At 33.9% G+C, this 22,376-nt stretch overlaps 1 protein-coding gene across 1 annotated transcript in view; it reads left to right on the top strand.

The window, feature by feature from the left end:
* The window catches only part of TrissinR (Trissin receptor), a 103,199-nt gene that overhangs the window by 20,252 nt on the left and 60,571 nt on the right, over positions 1 to 22,376 (top strand). The window contains exons 2-3 of the mRNA XM_065501061.1: positions 9,347 to 9,491; positions 16,800 to 16,959. Of these exons, the coding sequence (XP_065357133.1) occupies positions 9,347 to 9,491; positions 16,800 to 16,959 (305 nt within the window). The remainder of the gene's footprint in view (positions 1 to 9,346; positions 9,492 to 16,799; positions 16,960 to 22,376) is intronic.

Here is a 22,376-nt window from a genome sequence, read left to right as displayed (position 1 = left end):
TTGTGTAGATACATAGATAAATTAAACGTTTATGAGCGATAAAGTCCAATTTCGAGGGGACATTTGTATGGGGGCTAGGTGAAATAATGGACCGATTTCAGCCAGAAGATATATTTATCAAAATATCTTCAAAATTGCGACCTGTACTCTGCGCACAAGGTTTACATGGATAGCCATCCAGCCAGCCAAGCAGACGGACGGACGAACATCGACTCAGAAAGTGATTCTAAGTCGATCGGTATACTTTAAGGTGGGTGTTAGACTAATATTTTTGGGCGTTACAAACATCTGCACAAACGCATAATACCCTCCCCACTATGGTGGTGTAGGGTATAAAAATGTTTGCGTTCGATTTAAGAATTCGTGAGAAGCGGTTTGAAAATGGTTAAAAAGACCAAAAAATGTATTATTGAATGACATTGAACATAGAATAAAATATACATAGAAGCGCTACTGAGAGACAAAGAACCTAAGTTTGTTGTCAAAAACCTAAGTCTTGCAACAACAGAATACATGTAAATCAATGTACATATTTTGAGCTTTTATATAAGTAATCGAATTTTGGTCGGAAAAATGAGTGATCACGGATCGAGATCCTTTTCTTCATTAAACACTTATTGGCCATGTTATTAGATAATTTAGATATTTTGAGTTATTATATAAAAAATCGATTTTTGTTCCGAATTATGAGTGATGACATATCAAGCTCCTTTTCTTGATTAAACGCTTATTGGCGAAGTTATTATAAAATTTAGTTATTTTGAGTTTTTATATAAAAAATTGATTTTTGGCTAGAAATATGAGTGTTCACAGATCGAGCTCCTTTTCTTGATTAATCGCTTATTGGCTAGACATATGAGTGATCACAGATCGAATTCCTTTTCTTAATTAAACGCTTACTGGCGAAGTTCTTAGAGAATTTAGATATTTTGAGTTTTTAAATAAAAAATCGATTTTTGGCTAGAAATATGAGTGATCACAGATAGAGCTCTTTTACTTGATTAAACGCTTATTGGCCATGTTATTAGCGAATTTAGATATTTTGAGTTTTTTATAAGAAATCGATTTTTGGTCCGAATTATGAGTGATCACACATTGAGCTCTTTCACTCGATTAAAAGCTTATTGGCCAACTTATTAGCGAATTTAGATATTTTGAGTTTTTATATAAAAAATCGAGCTCTTTTTCTTGATTAAACGTTTATTGGCCAAGTTATTAGCGAATTAAATATTTTAAGTTTTTATATAAAAAATCGATTTTTGTTAAGAAATAGAGTGATCACTAATCACACATCGAGCTCCTTTTCTTTATTAAACGCTTATTGGCCAAGTTATTATCGATTTAAGCTATTGTGAGTTTTTATAAAAGTAATCGAATTTTGGTCTGAAATATGATTGATCACAGACCGATATATTCTGTAGATGTATTTAATAAGTGTCGTATTAGTGAACGTGGACAATTTTTATTTCTGTAAAAACTTTTGCGGGCTATGTATTGCGAACATTAAAAAAAATTAGTTAAATCGGTCTAGGCATCCTGCGATTGTAGGTAAATCGAAAAACTAAATTGGCGTGGTAAATTTTTCATTCAGTAAAAACTTAAATTGGATGACTATGATCATTTAAACAAAAAATTAGCCATATCGGTGTAGCCGTTTACCGATTTTAAATAAATCGAAAAAAGTTGGCGTAAAAGTGGGCGTGGTCAATTTTTCATTCCGTAAAAGCCAAAATTGGGCTATGACCAACATTTAAAAAAAAATTGTCTAAATCGGTCTGGCCGTTCTTAACTGATGCAATTACCAACGAACGATGTTTGATTTTTATTTGTATAGAAGAAAAAAAATTTCTCATGAATTATTTTGTACAGAACTTAAAAATGCGGGATTTACAATAGATAGCGTATCCTTTTAAAGGCGGTTTTCGATTTCAATAACTTATATGTCATTTTGAAGATAAACATCTGTCATTTATTCTCCCTTAGTTACTAAACTTTACATTAGTGTAAACAGCCAATTTTTTTTTTTCTTCGAAAATGCCGAAATTTCATATGAGAGAAGTTTTGCTTTACTTTAATTTGAAAAAAGTTGTCACGGAAACTTATAATGAATGTGTTTCATTAGTTTCAGCGTGCGTGAGATGGTTTGTTCAGTTCAGAAGTTGTGATTTTGACAGAAATATTGTTTGACCACCAACAACTACTCAATGAAGGTTGTTGTCAAACTCAATAATTGATATGAATTGAAGCCAAGAGACCTTGAAAGATGATTGTGCATATCCGAAATGAAGTTTGAGTGCTATAAAAGAAACTAATTTTTGCACTTGCGATGAAAAATGGATCCATTACAATAACCCGAAGCGTAAGAGATCGTACGTGAAGCCCGGCCAACCAGCCGAATCGATACCAAAGGCAAATGTCCATGGAGCTAAAATAATGCTCTGTATTTGGTGGGACTAAAAGGTTGCTATCTATTATGATCTGCTGAAATCTGACCAGACTATCACAAAAAAAATGTACCTAATACAGCTGATTTGTTTCAACACCCAGAATATGAGACCAGACATGAAACTGTAATACATAGAGAAAACACATAGAGCGGAAACTCTCCTGTCAAAGACCTAACTCAGTTGTCAAAAACCTAAGTGGTGAGAATGTATTAGTAAAAAAAACTATGTGAAAACAAAAACAACACTCGTATGTGTAACTTTTTTTGTTTGAGTTTTTTCGAGTTTTCGCTCTATGTTCTCTATGCTGTAATATTCCATCATGACAACATTCGGCCATATGTTGCAATATCTGTTAAACATCTGTTTCTTTGCAACAGAGTATCCGAAATTGGTTCGATTCGTTCTTGACCTCAAAAGATGAGCAGTTCTTTTGGTTCGGAATCCATATGATGCCAGAGAGATGGGAAAAGGTCATAGCTAACAATGGCCAATTTTGAATGAATTTATATTGTACAAATATTTCAAAATAAAACCAAAAAATTTAAAATAAACTCTCATTTTTAAGATATCGTATTTCCGAAACATAACCGAAAAACCATTTTCAAATATTTGCATGAAAATCACTCAAAAATTATTTGAAAACTGAGTGATTTTCATACAAAACTTAGTTCCTAAGTTTATCTTGATACTCTTGTTTATTATTAAACAGTTCTGTACACAATCTAAAAGATTTTCTTGAAGTACTGCCCTAATAGTTTTGCCCTTAAGTGATGTATAGAGTCAGAGAGTGAGTCCCGTTACCCAAAACTACAGTCAATTTATGAGAAAATGTAACCCTTTTTTATCACCTCTAACATGATCACCTGAACTTCCTCTACCGGTTTTTTATTACCCATATTTTCCACTACATCTTTGTTAACGAAACTAAATTACCATGGTTTGCTGCATTGTACAGAATCTATAACAAAGCAATATCTTTAAGCAACATTATTAAATATTGATATCCCAACATTTATTAGCCATAAAATATTGCAAATGTTTATATTGTTAAAAAATATGCAACAAAGCTTTAGATAATAAGTTGTGATTATCTAAAGTGCACACAATGAAATAAATACAGCCACGTGCATGCAACGACATGCTCAATAGGGTGACCTTTATATTGGACTTTGTAGATTTCCCACGTACCCAGTTAAGTCCAAGTTAAAAATATGATTTTCTTATTAGTTGTGATGCAGTTTTTGTTTCCATCCGGGGTTCAGATTCTTCAAAGGTCTGTTTCCGTTTAAATCAACTTTACCACAGATCGGTATTGTATCTTTCGGATATGATTGTTGAACGAAGCTTCTAATAGCGGATTCGACGAGATAAACGATTCGCCTCTCTGTGGAATAACGATTTATTATGGGAGAGTAAATGCAACGGATGCCATTCGGGGAGATGAATTCGTTGGCTCTATAAGTTAGAGATAAATGCTTCGACTCTCAGTCGGCTAACTACTAATTATGAATAAATAACCTATGGATGCTATCCGAAGAGATCAAATTTTCCGCATTTCAGCCTTGTGAGCATTGAAAATCGACAAAACTCAAAATAAGGGTCACCTTAATATCATCACACTTAACCTCTGGTATTTAGGAAACTAAAAGCTTAATAGTCAGGAATAACAAAACATGACATATACATAATTCCTTCATACATGCAAATGCTTACACATATCCTGCAGTACTACAAATATATGTATAGAAAGGATATTAAGTTTGAAGAAGGGATTTAAACTCATATACATATATAATATACATATATAGAGACTGCTAATATCTGTACACTCAAACACAAGTACCATGTCAAATCTATTGTTGTTACTGATTTCTATGTAAGCTTATCAATTGTTTGAATTACAGTCCCATAAAATGCACAATCAGGTGTAAAAATATGTGTTGTAAATCAAGCCATAATGTCCTAAGATGAATTTGATTGTTGAAGTTGCAAAAGAGAGAATAGAGATTGATTCTAAATACAAACGGATTAAGAATATTATCAAACAAAGGTAATAGAAGCTCAATTCACTTACACAAAAGCTTAAGAATGTTGGAAAACAAAATTCAAATGAAAACTTATTTATCGACATAAAGAATCATTTTATAATGCACAATTCAATATATAGACACATTTATAAAAATCAATATTTCCAATTTCAATGGGGATATAATCGGTAAATTCAAAATAATAAGAGTTTTCCAAATATTTAACTTTTATTTGGAAACATTTGTACAATATAAATTTATTTAAATTATTGGCCAATGTAAGCTATGACCTTTTCCTATCTTTCTGGCAATGAATGGATTCCGAGCCAAAATAACTGAACATCTTATTAAGGACCAATAAAGATTCAAGCCAATACTCTGTTCTGAAGTGAAGCGTATCCCAGAGAGAGCGTTCTTCATCGATCGAAAAAATAGGACGGGGAAAGGTCTGGATTATAAAGCTATTGAGGCAAAACTTCCCAAACTCTTCTAAATAGTTTGTAACAGTCATGCTTCAAACGAATCAGTAGCGTACGGTACAGATACTATGTGATGGTCTGGTCAGATTTCAGCAGCTCATAACATATGGGATCATTTTGCTAACACCAAATACTGAGAATTACTTTAGCGCCATAGATAACTATTTGGCTTTGGTATCGATCGGCAAGTTGGCCGGAATCTATTAATGTATGATCACTGGCTGACTCCAATTTATATATTTTGGGTCACTTGACAGGTATGTGCTCTTTGTATTGCATATATGTGTCAATTGGTTACCTTATATATGTCAGGTAAACTAGCGTGAAGTAGATTGTCACTTCAGTGTCTCTAAGTAATCTAGAGTCATTTTAAATATTTATGTTGTACTGCATTTTAAAGAGTTATTATTTTAGCCATCGGATGTAATTTATTAGATAATTGTCGGAGGAAGGTTTATGTACAAACAATCGGTTATTAGACTGTCTAGGAGATGCCTTTTTAAACCAATTTATCAGTTAGGTTGATATTAAGTTAACTGAGCATTATGTAAATCCAATGCGTTTACTTGTAATCTTGGGACACGCACATGTTAAAATAACTGGTCACGTGATAGGTTAAATTACTATTTTCGGGCAGCCACCCAGAATACCTGGGTGCGTAGAAAGAACACATAATGTACCAAACATAAAAAGCAGCCGGTCTCGTACTAGCATTCATACAGGAAGGTTATGTTACGCTTGTTTTCCAACAGAAATTTTTTTCACCAACAATCTTATTACCCAATTTTTTTACCAGCTCTTTTTCACAAACATTTTTTTTACTTGTTGAAGTGTTAATAAGATTCGGCGCAGCGGAATATAGGACTCATACTTGTTTTTTATGAGTATGGATGTCAGCATTCTAAGTATACATACATACAAATTAAAGACCTGCTTAAGATAATCTGTACAATAAACTGGACAACCGTTATCTATTGTGCTTATGGTGAGAAGCAACCGGTACTTCTAAAATTTTTGTCAGATTCATAAGTAACACATCCAGTTCACGAAATATGCCTGTTCTGAGATATGTTATTCTAGGCTCCTGTAGTTCCCTAGTCCAGACAACTTCTACAGCATTTGTGCAGTCATACACTGAGTATGAAGATTGTCGTGGTCTTCTTTTGTGCCAAAGAGAGTTACAGCATTTTTAATATTTTACAAGTGATAACACTAAGCAACAAATGAAGACTTTTGGAAAAACACACGATCACGACAGTATACGTTCGACTCTACTACCAAAGAGTAGTGAAACCCTATACTCAGATTGTCCATTTTGGAGAACAATTTTTGTTTATGGGCCCCCAAAGATTCTGATAATCTTTTCACAATGATTTAATAGATTTCAGCTTGAAGAACAATACAGGTATCGGACAGTCTCAGATAAACCAAGAGGCCAAGTATTTCTAGGAAAATACCCAAACCAGTATACTCCTCCCGCTGATACATCAGTGGTGCCTAAACGACAACGTTCAGAGGAGGATGCGACAGCCAAGAGCCAGCAACCAGGACCCAAACGTTCCACATACATCAATGGTACCTAAAGACAACATTCATGCGACAGCCAAAAGCCAGCACCGGGACACAAACGCCACAACCGCCACTGCATGACTTGCAAGGAACATACAGTTGGCAAATTCGTGTACATTGACTGCACAGATCAAAGCACAAACCCCTTGCTCGAGAGCTCGGGCTATATAATCCCTGCAATCCATAGCTAGTTAGTCAATTAGCAAGCCTAGGACAATTTCTAAAGCAACGACATCCAGCCTGGTAATCCAATCCAATATATGATCTCGGACTTACAACGCAAGTCGATAAAATTCGACGTGTGTTATTAGGATACCATAGACAATCGAACTCGACCGAGAACCAAGCCCAACGATCAGTATATCATGAACGCCACCACAATAATACGTTTCCTGAGCACACCACCAATTGCTATCTGCCACTTTCAATGGCCTTGTTGATTCGGCAAACAACACCTAGTAGGATACATTTGGTGTCCCGAAGTTCATCACTAGCACAAACATCAGTACTTAAACCAATGATTCTCTTACCGCTTTGGGTTTTAACTGCAACCACCAAGTGTTCCCAAAAGTGATCCCACCAACGATCTTACAGGAAAAAAGTCATGGGGCCAAAGGATCGCCATGTCACTTGATAAGACTGAAGTCATCTGCGAATTTAAAAGGATTAAAGTCTTATCAGGAATGAGATCCGTGCACCTCAGGAGCTCCGGTTTCGCCCCGTAAGCCTTGTCAATTGGCCGTTTAAAGCTGACATAGGCACATGGAAGTGATATGGAAAACCATAAAACTTCCTTACCAGCCTTCCTTCCAGTCTTCCTCAAATCATTTTTGCATTGAATCATTACTTTTGATGATAAATAGATCCATTGCGATAAACCGAAGCTAATGGTCGATACCGTCAATCAGCCGAATCGACACCAAAGCCAAATATCCATTGCTAAGTTAATGCTCTACATTTTGTGGGACCAGAAGGGTCCTATCTATTACGAACTGCTGAAATCTGACCAGACCATCACAGACCGAATGCAAATGATTCATTTAAAACAAGAATTGGCCAAAAAACTCCCAGAATTTATGAACGACATGAAACCGTAGTATTTTATCATGACAATGCACTATATAGAAAGCAGTTGTTAGGATGCTTGGCCTCACCTTTCCCCAAAATATTTAAAAAAATCGCGTCAAGTGCTGTCCATGAGATCACTTATTAAGGGATAAAATATTCCCTTAAGAAGGAGCAAAACTTCGTTCGCATATGCTACTATCTTGGAACTCATTCTGTAGACCCCTAAAATGATGTGAGATTCCACAAAATTTGAGATGTAACCACTTCCAAAGGTTTGCCTCATGTCAACTTTTTCTGTGCTATCGTTACCCATTCTGTAATTAATGGCCCTGCTCTTCAGCATGTTCCATATCCAGTTCGACATTCTGTGAAAGCACCATCTATATCCGGAAAAGTTACCATAATGTGCTTTCTTCTCTCAAGTGTTTCCTCAACATCAGGTAATGCTGTTTCTACCGACATTGCCTTAAGATGTGTGTGTTGTGCTTTGCAGAATTTACCCGAAGTAAGGATATCTCTGACTTGGACATCAACTAGCCATTTTATTGCTTTTAATAAAAACGATGACAGACTAATTGGTTTATAGTCCTTAGCAGTAGTAAACTGAGTCCAATTTATCTGTAGTATTCCTAGTTCATTTCTTGTCTTTTATTGCGAATTACCGAAACCTCTAAATTTACTGATCTATTATTAACACATTTTGCTAAAACCGACCTAATACTTTCTGCCAACAACCTTTAAAACATATATTTATTTACACATTTTTACTTTTAACAAGTAAGAAAGTATGGTCGGTCAAGCCCGACCATATAATACCCTACACCAAGTAAATGAGTAAAAATATTTTTCTTTTAAAATATCAATAATTTATATTTTTGAGTGATTTTTGGAAGTGGGCCTTATATGGGAGCTATGACCAATTATGGACCGATCACCATAAAATTAGGTCGTGTGATTTATGTCTATATTAAAGTTAACTATGTTGAATTTTGTGTGTATACCAACATTTTTAAGCGATTTATGCACATTAAAGTGATTTTCGGAAGCGGGTCTTATATGGGAGCTATGACTAATTATGCACCGATCGTAATAAAATTTGGTGACATGAATTTCGTATGTATAAAAGTTATTTGGAGCGAAATTTGTGTAGATACATATATAAATAAACATTTATGACCGATAAAGTCCAATTTCGGGAGGACATTTGTATGGGGGCTATATGAAATAATGGACCGATTTCAGCCAGTTTCAATAGGGTTCGTCCTTGGGCCGAAAAAATTATATGTACCAAATTTTATCGAAATATATTCAAAATTGCGACCTGTACTTTGCGCACAAGGTTTACATGGACAGCCAGCCAGCCAACCAGACGGACGGACGGACGGACGGACGGACATCGTTTAATCGACTCAGAAAGTGATTCTAAGTCGATCGGTATACTTTAAGGTGGGTGCTAGACTAATATTTTTGGACGTTACAAACATCTGCACAAACGCATAATACCCTCCCCACTATGGTGGTGTAGGGTATAAAAACACCACAATATCAATGGCACCATTATCTCCAACAAACTTTATTTACAAAAACCCATTAAAAATGTCTGAAACACTTCCATTATAATTATAACCATTATTTACACAATACTGCTTTTTGCCACTTTAGTTAGTTGGTATTTATTTTTTCTAATGACTTGAAAATACATTTATTTTAATTTTCTTAATCAATTCTTTTCATTTCTCTTCTTTTCCATTTCCAGGCAATTTACTTGTCATCCTGGTGGTAACCTTATCCCGGCGTCTACGCTCTATTACCAACTTCTTTTTAGCCAATTTAGCGCTGGCAGACTTTTGTGTTGGTCTCTTCTGTGTCATGCAAAATCTCTCAATTTATTTAATAGACAGGTGAGTGAGTAAAAGCGACTGGCAGCCAGAACAGACTAAATAAACAAATGGAGTGGCAAAAAGAAAATCGAACATTGTGGAAGAATGTTGTCGATGAAATTGATATTAAAACCTTTTTCGTTGGAGTTTGTTTACAAGCTGAAATTAAATACTTGCGCGTGATTTTAAAATGACAAAAGTTTTGTTTTGAACAAAGTTAAGGTATTTTAAAGAAAATGCTATTAGAAATGTTAAAGTGAAACGATTTGAACATTAAGGTATGACAACGATATTTAAGAGGTTGTTAAAATTCATTATTGAATAGGTCTGAAATACAAAAAGTTAAGAATGCAATATCAGTAATTATGGAATGCTGCAAAGGCTATTTGCTTGCATGAAACTCAGAAACGTTATTTCTATTTCCTTCTATCAAAACCATGTCTTGGAATCATTTATAGTAACATAACTTTTGATATATAGTTTTCAACTTATGTGCCTTGCACTTGGAAATTATTTAAAAACAACCTATCTTTCAAACTCCACAAAATTCCAACTAAAAGCAACAACATTGTGCACAGCATGGTTGAGTTTCTTAAATGAAACTTTTATACTAAATGTCATGTCTGTAGTTACTTTTCAATATTTCCAGCAAAAATACAAAATTAAAAGCCAAAAAGTACAAACAAGCCATAAAGTTTCTTATAAATTTCTACTTTTAATTAAAGGTAAATACAAACATTTAAATATACTCTTAACGATGTAAAAGTACTTGAACGGTTTTATTTATTTTACTGTATTTATTTTTTTATGTTCAACAGACAAAACGAAATTTATTATTATTTATTAATTAATTATTTATAAATGCATTTGTGTTCCAAACAAAATGGAAATTTTATTATACATGAATGTATAATTATACGTTATTAAATAAATAATTCAAAAGAATCATTTCCATCATTCTGGTTTGTCTTTTTTTTCTCTGCTGAGAGAGAGCGCAAAAATTAATTTTATAAATAAATAATCAATCATGCTCGTGCATGATGAATAGGTTACGAAAACTGAAGGGCAAATGAAATACAAATCAAATTAATACCAACCTAAATGATTGAAGCAAATTAAAATAAGGTTTAATTTAAGCAATCAATAATGATAAAAAATTTAAATAAATCTTGAAAGTAAGTGCTAGTCCCAGTTCTGTTCTAGTTCTGTTCTAGTTCTGTTCTAGTTCTGTTCTAGTTCTGTTCTAGTTCTGTTCTAGTTCTGTTCTAGTTCTGTTCTAGTTCTGTTCTAGTTCTGTTCTAGTTCTGTTCTAGTTCTGTTCTAGTTCTGTTCTAGTTCTGTTCTAGTTCTGTTCTAGTTCTGTTCTAGTTCTGTTCTAGTTCTGTTCTAGTTCTGTTCTAGTTCTGTTCTAGTTCTGTTCTAGTTCTGTTCTAGTTCTGTTCTAGTTCTGTTCTAGTTCTGTTCTAGTTCTGTTCTAGTTCTGTTCTAGTTCTGTTCTAGTTCTGTTCTAGTTCTGTTCTAGTTCTGTTCTAGTTCTGTTCTAGTTCTGTTCTAGTTCTGTTCTAGTTCTGTTCTAGTTCTGTTCTAGTTCTGTTCTAGTTCTGTTCTAGTTCTGTTCTAGTTCTGTTCTAGTTCTGTTCTAGTTCTGTTCTAGTTCTGTTCTAGTTCTGTTCTAGTTCTGTTCTAGTTCTGTTCTAGTTCTGTTCTAGTTCTGTTCTAGTTCTGTTCTAGTTCTGTTCTAGTTCTGTTCTAGTTCTGTTCCAGTTCTGTTCTAAATATTTATTAACGTACTCTCCTTTGTAATTGCCTTCGCAAAAATAAACTCCTCTAAAGCAAATTTAGTGGCTGCTAAATAATTTAAAATGGCACTTCAGTTTCGATTTTATATGTAAATAACATGCCACACGTGCCATTTTTACACTCCTAACCAAACATATGAGAACTGTTTCTGTTAATATTTATGTAACCCTTATAAATCCTCTCTGACTGGCATGAAATCATCCTGGAGCCATTTCTAAGTGTTACAAATGTTAAAGCAAACCAAATCTATCCCTTTTACTTTTGATATAATCGCGGTGTGTTGTATGCCATGTACGCGTCTCTGTTTGTGGCATTATTAATTAATAACGAAATCAACTCAATGTGAAATAATAAATATGAGATGTTTGCTTATGAATACAAATTATTTCAAAAGACAATTTTTATCTTGTTTTTCAAATTCTTGTTTATTTCTTGAGTGCGTATTTTAATTTGTGTTTTAAATTGAAATGTTAACTGGCATATTTACATGAACTCTGGATTATAATTCTGGGTAAAGTGTAAAGATAAATACATGTCTTTTTTTATTAAGAGTATTGTTTTTATTAGCTTTTGAAAAGAATTTTATAAATGTATGCTTGCTGCATATAAGAAGTTAAATTAAACATAATACATAATTTAGAAGATTTTGAAAGGTTTGTCTAGATCAAAGTTGTGAGGTATTTAGGGCATGTGTGGAATTTGTAAGAGAAAGAGTAAAGCTGTCATATATTAAATTATTAATCATAGAAATACGTAATTTGCCGGTAGTAACTTTTTGTTAAGGAAACACTGACATTGCTGTAATTGATGCTATGTAAAGCAGCAAAAGCCCACACTATAAATACATTCATTGCTACACTCTTTTAATTTCTAACGCAGTGGTCGGCACCAAGAGAAAATATTCATTTGAAAAATTTTACAAATTTTAATATTTCTTTCGAACTTCATTCTTTTCATGAATTTCTGTTACATGTAAACCGTCATATGGAGACTCTGAGTGTCGATCCCCGCTTGCCAACCCTTTCTTACTATTCGGCGAGCAAAAGTAAAAAACATAATGTTGAAAATGAAATGAACAAACCAGGGCAACATTAAGTAAATAAGAAAACAAGACACAAAGGAAAAGTTCATAATTAATGTTAATTAAATATTTATCAACAATTTGTTCGTATTCATATTTATTTAGCGCAAGAATGCCAAACACATGTATGAGAGAACAAAGGATTAATTTAAGTGAAAATATTGTAAAATGTAAGAAAATGTTGTGTGTATAAACCAGCTCAAACCATATACACAATAAATATTGGGTGTATGACTTAAAAATGCAGTGTACTAGCAATAGATGGCGTATCTTTTTTTATGGTGAATGTGTTTCATCGGTTTCAATGTACGAGAGATGGTTTGTTCGGTTGAGAAGACAAAGATCATCCAGTCTATCCAAAAAAGTTTGAAGACCGAGAACTGGAGGCATTACTCCATGAAGATTGTTGTCAAACTCAACAAGAGCTTGGAAAAACATTGGCTGCTATTTAAACAGCAATTTCAAAATTTTTGCGAGCAGCAGTATCCAAAAACAGATAAAGGGAACCTGTACCAAATGCAACTGATTCATTTGAACTGAATATTGTCCGAAAAACGACTAGAATATTTGGCCAGACATGAAACCGTACAACACTCTGCCGTATGTTGCAATACCTGTTAAAATCTATTTATAATGAAGTGGTTGGGAAGTTTAACCTCACCCGCATTATAGTTCAGAGCTTGCCCCTTCAGAATACTATTGTTTCGATCGACGCAGAACGTTCACTTTGGAACACGCTCCACCTTGGAACAAAGTATCCGAAATTGGCTTGATTCGTTCTTTGAATAAATTTATATTGAACAAACGTTTAAAATTTAAAAAAAATCAACCATTTTTTTAGTCATACACCCAATAAATTAGTATTAAATTGGGACAATATACGACTGAAGTTAAATTGGGCTTAATTGGGACAACAATCAAACGAGTTCAAGATCAATTCAGGGGTACCGCAAGGCTCCGTCCTTTCTCCTACTATATTTCTTATCTTTATAAAAGACCTTCTACGCCAAACTTCCAACCCTATCTACTCTTTTGCAGATGCCAGCAATATTTGCCATTCATATGCATTCAATTATAGACCAAGCCTGTCGAAGATTGGGGCAATGAGGCAAAATATGAATGATACACTCAACCAATATCTTGTGACAATCTCTGAATGTGGTTGTGCGAATAGAGTCGATTTTAGTGCACGCAAGACTCAATGTTGTATGTTAATCCACAAACGCACAACAGATCATGTTGCTCCATCTGTTTTAATGGGTGGTGTAAATATTAAGGAATCAGAAGCTCTTGATGTTCTAGGCATGAGTATTCAGTGCGATGTCCGCTGGACAAAACACATTTTTCGAGTGTCAAAAGAAGCATTCAAGTGCCTTGGTTTTCTAAAACCGTGTAAGAAATACTTCACTCCATCTGATCTCCTTACTATTTACATCACTTATGTCCGACCTAAAATGGAATACAACTCTCATGTGTGGGCCGGTGCTTTGAAGTCTATTTTGAAGTTACTCGACCTCGTACAGGAGAGGGCGAAGATGCTTATCGGTGACAGTAGGGTATCCAGCTCTATTGACTTACTGGAACATCGTCGCAATGTGGGTTGTGTTTCACTGTTCTATCGATACTACAATGGTATGTGCTCTGCTGAAATTAGGGAACTTGTTCCCGAAACCCGTATATTTTTACGCAACACACGCTCTTCGGCAAGACCACATCAATTCGTTGTCGACTGGACAGTAGATCGCACAACACATTACAGGGAAAATTCGCTCTTTAGCCGTACTATCCGTATGTGGAATAAGCTTCCTCCTGAAGTATTTCCTGTCACTTTCAATATAGGAAAATTCAAATCAAATGTCCACAAACACTACTCCCTCTATCCTCCCTACCATAACCTATTTTTCTAGTTCCAACACAATGCTTTGCATAAGTAGGGTGATCCCCTGAGTGCTGGTCCAAGAAAAAAAAATTGTTTTCCTATATAAATATTGATGCTAGAAAGTTAAATTGCTGCTATATAAATATTGATGCTAGAAAGTTAAATTGCGACAATAAATTGGGACAATATAGAAACCTATGATTGAAGCTCTTCTAAGACTCAAAAAGGACCTACGATTGAATCTTCAAAGACTCTAAAATAACCTAGCATTGAAGCACTTCTAAGTCTTTAAAAGGACCTATGATTGAAACTCTTCTAAGACACTAAAAAGACCTACGATTGAAACTCTTCTTAGACTCTAAAAGGACCTATGATTGAAGCTATTCTAAGACTCTAAAAAGACTTACCAGTGAAGTACTTCTAAGACTTTAAAAGGACCCACGATTGAAGCTCTTCTAAGACTCTAAAAGGACCTACCATTGAAGTTCTTCTAAGACTCAAAAATTACCTACGATTGAAGCTCTTCTAAGACCCTAAAAGGACCTTCGATTGAAGCTCTTCCAATGCTCTAAAAGGACCTACTATTGAAGTTATTTTAAGTCTCTAAAAGGATCTACGATTAAAGCCCTACTAAGATTCTATAAGGACCAACAATTGAAACTCTTCTAAGACTATAAAAGGACCTACGATTCAAGCTCTTCTAAGACTCTAAAAGGACCTACGATAGAAACCTCTCTAAGATTCTATAAGGACAAAAGATTGAAGCTCTTCTAAGACACTAAAAGGACCTACGATTGAAGATCTTATAAGACTCTAAAAGGACCTACGACTGAAGCTCTTTTACGACTCTAAAGGACCTACGATTGAAGCTCTTATAAGACTCTAAAATAGTCTACGATTGAAGCTCTTATAAGACTCTAAAAGGACATACGACTGAAGCTCTTTTACGACTCTAAAGGACCTACGATTAAAATATTTCTAAGAATCTATATTGAAGCTCTGCTAAGACTCTAAAAGGATCTATGATTGAAGCTCCTTTAAGACTCTGAAAGTACCTTTAATTGAAGTTCATCTAAGGCTCTAAAAGGACCTACGATTGAGACTCATCTAAGACTCTGATAGGACCTACGGTTGAAGCTCTTCTATGGCTCTAAAAAGACCTACGATTGAAGCTCTTCTAAGACTATAAAAGGATATACGATTGAGACTCTTCTAAGACTCTGATAGGACCTACGATTGAAGCTCTTCTATGGCTCTAAACAGACCTACCATTGAAGCTCCTCTAAGACTATAAAAGGACCTACGATTGAGACTCTTCTAAGACTCTAAAAAGACCTACGATTGAAACTTTTCTAAGACTCTAAAAGGAGCTACTAATGAGGCTTTGCTAAGACTCTAAAAAACCTATGATTGAAGCTCTTCTAAGACTCTTAAGGACCTGTGATTGAAGCTCTTCTTCTGGTAACAAAATTAGGACAGCATAAAGACCTACGATTCAAATTAGGAGCAAGATAAATCCCCACGATTAAAGCGAAATTGGGACTAAATTAGGACATATTAAAGACCTTTGATTAAAGTTAAATTGGTACAGCAAAGAGACCTATGATTGAGGCAAAGCTGGGACTAAACTGAGACAGCTATGATTGAAGCTATATTGAGGAGTTACATAAATACCTTTGAAGCTAAATTGAGAAGATAAATTCCTAAATTGGGACAATATAAATATCTGCATTTTCAGAAAGATTGGGACTATATTGGGACAACATAATGACGTAAAATTTAAGCTTAATTTGTATCTAATTGGGATTACATAAAGACCTACGATTGAAGTTAAACAGGGATAAATTAAAGACCTATGATTGAAAGATAAATTGGGGCAATATAAACCCTAGTGTTGAGGTTAAACTGAGACAACATAAAGACTTTCGCTTAATGCTAAATTTGGACTAAAATTGGAAATAGCAAAAAGGCCTACGATTGAAGAAAAACTAAGACTAAGCTGAGACAACATAATTTCCTATATATAAAACCTTATGAAGACCTACAATGGAAGCTTGATTGGTGCAACCTAAAGAGCTACGATTGGAGATAAATTAGAACAACATAAAGACCTGTGATGGAAGATAAATTCGGACTATATTGGGACAAAAAAAATCGATTGATGCTAAATTGGCACCAAATTGAGAAGTTGAATTGGTACTACGTTAAATTGGTTCTACTTAAAGTTCTGCAATTGAAGCTAAATATGTCTGATCTTTATTTTGAGATTCTGATTACAATATAATTTTTCGCCGTTCAATATAATTTAAAATTAATTCCAACAAAAAAGGTTTAAAAGGATTTCAAGCAACGAATATTTTCATGGCACTATAATAAATAAAATTATGCGTTCAACACAAATCCTCGATTAAAATTAAATTATTTACAAATTGAATTAAATTTCATTTTATAAAATTAAATTGATTTTTCTCTTCATTTTTTTCCATCGTTTTCAACTGCCAATTATTGTTGTGGAAATCTTTTTGTATTAATTAGTTTGTAATTTATTTCTTCTTTTATTCATTTACAGCTGGGTTTTTGGTGAATTCCTGTGTCGCATGTATCAATTTGTACACTCTCTCAGCTATACGGCATCCATATTTATTCTGGTGGTGATTTGCATGGAACGATATTTTGCCATTGTTCATCCCATAACGTGTAAACAGATTTTAACGGCGGCAAGATTAAGGGTAAGTTTAACATAAATTAATGTTATGAAATAATTTGTTAAACAAAAAGAGTAATAAAATCGTTTGAGGAGCAGAAATAAGAAACTTATCAAATGGAGTTAAATGATAATGTTTGTATTTAAAGACATCTTTGGAGGCTTAGTCTGATAAGGAAAGTTCACAGCCCCTTAGCTGTGGTAAACAGAACCAGTTGATTGCTGTTCTAAATTAAATTGTGTGTTAAATTAATTTGTAATCTTAGAAATATGATAAGACTTGTACTAGTAAAATACATTCTAGGATTCACATTCACAAAGAAATTTCTTATTTCCTGTAAAATAAAACGACAACATCGTCAAACAATTCCTTTGAAGTTTGTATTGCTTTACCAAGAATCATATTACTTTTCACAAAATCTATGGAAAAAATATTTCATTAAAAATGTCCAGTTTTACCCTGAAATACTTCATTCTTCCTACGCTTTGCTAAAATTAAACTTTACAATTCTTCAGAAAAATCAACAATGACAAATTGTCGCCTTAACCAATACAACAAATTGACTTAATTAACCAAAACACAAGTGGCATAAAATAAAATTAACAGGAAACAAGTACACAGAACTATGCTCAGCGTGTCATTTGAAGTGGCAGTTGCAAATTAAGGAAACTGAACGAATAATGAGAGAATTTAATTTGAAAATAATGTCAAGTAATAAAAATGCAAATGATGATTGTATTAAACAAAAAAATCACATTTAATGTTGTTTTCTGCATTTTCATTTAATGTTTTTTTTTCCATATGGCCATATTGCTGGCCAATAATGTGTGTAATAATAAATAAATATAAAAACGGACACGCATACGCATGCATATGCAAGCAGAAAAAAATCAACAAAAGTGTTGGTGTGCTTGCAGATATATAACCTCACTTTACTTTACACTTGGTGTTTCACCAATACACAATTTGTTTGCCATTAATTGCATGAATAAGTACTTCTGTATATTTGTAAATGGATGAATGAACGAATACCTTGCATGTATGTTCCATATGTATTGTAATATTTAACATGGAAAAATAACAACGTGAAATTAAAATTGCAAAATGAAGGTAAATGTTAATTAAACTTACTATTTGCAATCGTTTCAAGAATATTTATGAGATTTACCATAAATTTGCTGATAAATAATCAGTATGTATGAATGGAATTGCATACAAAAACTGAAACCAAAAATCCAATTGTAAAATTCGTTTTTAAATGAACAGTTAAACAAGATATGCATAAACTGTGGGCGTCAAAAGAATAGTTCACACCAGTAAAATATATTGGCGGTATTCACTGTTAAGTGCGAATGGTCTAGCATCATTGCAAATGCAAAATTTTACCATAATCCAATAACAAACAAGTAAGAAAGTATGGTCGGTCAAGCCCGACCATATAATACCCTACACCAAGTAAATGAGTAAAAATATTTTTCTTTTAAAATTTCAATAATTTATATTTTTGAGTGATTTTCGGAAGTGGGCCTTATATGGGAGCTATGACCAATTATGGACCGATCACTATAAAATTAGGTCGTGTTATTTATGTCTATATTAAAGTTAACTATGTTGAATTTTGTGTGTATACCAACATTTTTAAGCGATTTATGCACATTAAAGTGATTTTCGGAAGCGGGTCTATTTGGGAGCTATGACTAATTATGGACCGATCGTAACAAAATTTGGTGACATGAATTTTGTATATATAGAACTTATTTGGAGCGAAATTTGTGTAGATACATAGATAAATTAAACTTTTATGACCGATAAAGTCCAATTTCGAGGGGACATTTGTATGGGGGCTAGGTGAAATAATGGACCGATTTCAGCCAGTTTCAATAGGCTTCGTCCTTGGGCCGAAAAAGTAATATGTACCAAATTTTATCGAAATATCTTCAAAATTGCGACCTGTACTCTGCGCACAAGGTTTACATGGACAGCCAGCCAGCCAACCAGACGGACGGACGGACGGACATCGTTTAATCGACTCAGAAAGTGATTCTAAGTCGATCGGTATACTTTAAGGTGGGTGTTAGACTAATATTTTTGGGCGTTACAAACATCTGCACAAACGCATAATACCCTCCCCACTATGGTGGTGTAGGGTATAAATACACACAAAAAACATTTACAATTTTGCATTTGCAATGATGCAATACCATTCGCACTTAATACTGCACTCCGCTATTATATTCTTAAGATATTGGTAAATATTAGAGTCCGACCTATTGACATATTGTTTTTCCGAACCGAACCTAATATTATTAATCTGCAAGAAACCAAAACTATTTGATACCACCTGACCCGACTGACGTTGTCCTCTCCTGCGATTTTAGATATTTTGAGTTTTTATATAAAAAATCGATTTTTGTTCAGAAATAAGAGTGATCACAGATCGAGCTGCTTTTATTGATTAAACGCTTATTAGTGAAGTTATTAGCGATTTCAGATATTGTGTGTTTTTAAATAAAAAATTGATTTTTGGCCAGAAATAATCACGAAAAGCAGCTCGAACTGTGATTACTCACAGTTCGAGATCCTTTTCTTGATTAAGTGCTTATTGCCCAAGTTATTAGAAAATTTAGATAGTTTTTTAGTTTTTATATAAAAAATCTATTTTTGTTCAGAAATATTAGTGATCACAGATCGAGCTGCTTTTCGTGATTAAATGCTTATTGGACAAGTTATTAGCGATTTTAGATATTATGAGTTTTTATATAAATAATCGATTTTGGGACAACGCAAATAGAAACACTCATCGTTTCTCGGATGGACCTAATGTGTCGTTAGAAAATAAATGGAGGAAACATGGAACTGGAATGCCTTGTTTCCGCCGTTGAAATTTTTTTGACGATTGATTCCAAGTATAATATTTTGGCATTTCGGATTATATAGCAGCGTTCGGCCAAATTTATCATTGCGGCACATATCAAAAAATCTGGTCAGTGTTATAGATGGTGGTCGATCAACCATTTTCCAGATATTGCGAACATTTAAAAAAAATAGCCAAATCGGCCCAGGCGTTCTTCGATTTTAGATATATCGAAAAAAAGTGAGCGTGGTAAATTTTTTTACGAATATTACTACGAACATTATTTTAGATAAATCGAAAAAAATGGGCGTGGTCAATTTTTCCTTCAGTAAAAACTTGAATTGGATAACTAGGAACATTTAAAAAAAAAAATTATCGAAATCGGTGTAGCCGTTTTCCGATTTTAGATAAATCGAAAAAAGTGGGCGTGATAAATTTTTCATAAAAACCTAAGTTTCACTATAACCAACATTAAAAAAAAGATTGTCTAAATCGGTCCGGCCGTTCTCAACTGATGCAATTATCAGAAAACAACAATTGATTTTTATTTATATAGAATAGATTAATCGAAGGATAGATTTTATGATTTTCATTATTTATGATTACACTTTGCGGCTCATATTATGAGGGCAACAGTTAAGTTTTGTTTGGCAGTCGGGATTTTGTATAAAAATATTGCATCACTACGGATGCAGACAATGTAAGACAGCATAAATATTCACAATTAAAGCTATGGAAAGACTCTATAAATAAAGCTATTGCTCTCAAAAGATTTAAGCTCTTCTAAGAATCAAAAAGGACCACAGATTGAAGCCCTTCTAAGGTTCTAATAGGACCTACTATTGAAGGTATTCTAAGGCTTTAAAGGACCTACGATCGAAGCCCTTCTAAGACTCTGAAATGAGGCACGATTGAAGATATTCTAAGGGTCTAATAACACCTTCTAAAACTTTTAAAAAGGCTACGATCGAAGCTGTTCTAAGACTCTAAGAGGACATATGATTAACGCTCTAAAACGACCTTTAATTGAAGCTCTTCTAAGGCTCTAAAATCACGTGCGATTGGAGTTCTTCAAAGAATCTAAAAACACGTTCGATTTAAACTCTTCTAAGGCTATAAAAACATATATGACTGGAGCTCTTCTAAGACTATAAAAACATCTACAATTGTTGGACCTTGAAGACTCTAAAAGGTGATACAATTGAAGCACTTCTAATTCTCTAAAAATGCCTACGATTGAAGCACAAATAAAGGGTCTAAAAGGCCCTACAATTGAAGCACTTATAAAACTCTAAAAGGACCTACGATTATAGATCTTCTAAGGCTCTAAAAGTACCTCTTCTAAGGCTCTAAAAACTCCTACGATTGAATCACTTTTAAGGCTCTAAAAACAAGTTCGATTGAAGCTCTTCTAAGGCTCTAAAAGGACTTACGATTGAAGCTGTTCTAAGACTCTAATAGGACTTTCGATTAAAGCTTTTCTAAGACTCTAAAAAGACCTATGATAGAAGCTTTTCTAAGACTCTAAGAAGACCAACGATTGAAGCTCCTATAAGACTCTAAAATAACCTATAATTGAAGCGCTTCTAAGACTTTAAGAAGCCCTACGATTGAAGCTCTTCTAAGACTCGAAAAATACCTCTATAACTATAAGAGTACCTGCGATCGACGCTCTGCTAAGACTCTGAACGAACGTATGATTGAAGATTTTAAAGGACCCACAGATGAAGCTCTTTTAAGCCTCTAGAACGAAGCTTTTCTAAGACTCTCAAAAGAACTACAATCGAAGCTCTCCTAAATCTCTAAAATACCTATAATCGATATTCTTCTATGACTCTAAAACAATTAAGATTAAAGCTCTTCTAAGACTTTAAAAATAACTACGATTAAAATTCTTATAAGACTCTAAAGATACATACGATTGAAACTATTGTAGGACTCTAAAAGGACTTATGGTTAAAGCTCTTATAAGACTCTAAGGCTTTAAAAAGACCTACGATGGAAGATCTTCTAAAGATATAAAAACACCTACGATTGAACCTCTTCTAAGGATCTAAAAACACCTTCGATTGAAGTTCTTCTAAGGATCTAAAACACCTACGATTGAAGCTCCTCTAGGGCTCCAAAAGAACCTACTTTTGAAGCTCTTCTAAGACTCTAAAAGGACGTGAGATTGATGCTCTTCTTAGACTTTAAATAGACTTACGATTGAAGCATTTCTATGACTCTAAAAGGACCTTCGATTAAAACACTTCTAAGACTCTAAAAGCACCTACGATTAAAACTCTTATAAGACTCCAAAAGGACTTACGATTGAAGCTCTTCTGAGACTCTAAAAGGACCTACGATTAAAGCTCTTCTAATACTCTGAAAGGACTTACGATTGATGCTCTTTAAGACTCTAAGAGGACCTATGATTGAGGCTCTTCCAAGACTCTAAAATATCCTACTATTGAAGGTCTTCTAAGACTCTAAATGGTCCTATGATTGAAACTCTTCTAAGAATCTAAAAGGACTTACGAATGAAACTCTTCTAAGACTCTATAGTAATGTACGATTTAAGCCTACGATTGAAGCTCTTCTAAGG

This window comes from Calliphora vicina, chromosome 2, assembly GCF_958450345.1.
Source record: "Calliphora vicina chromosome 2, idCalVici1.1, whole genome shotgun sequence".
Lineage (NCBI taxonomy): Eukaryota > Metazoa > Arthropoda > Insecta > Diptera > Calliphoridae > Calliphora > Calliphora vicina.
The sequence above is the reverse complement of the archived record's forward strand: the minus strand, read 5'-3'. Positions and strand labels throughout refer to the sequence as shown.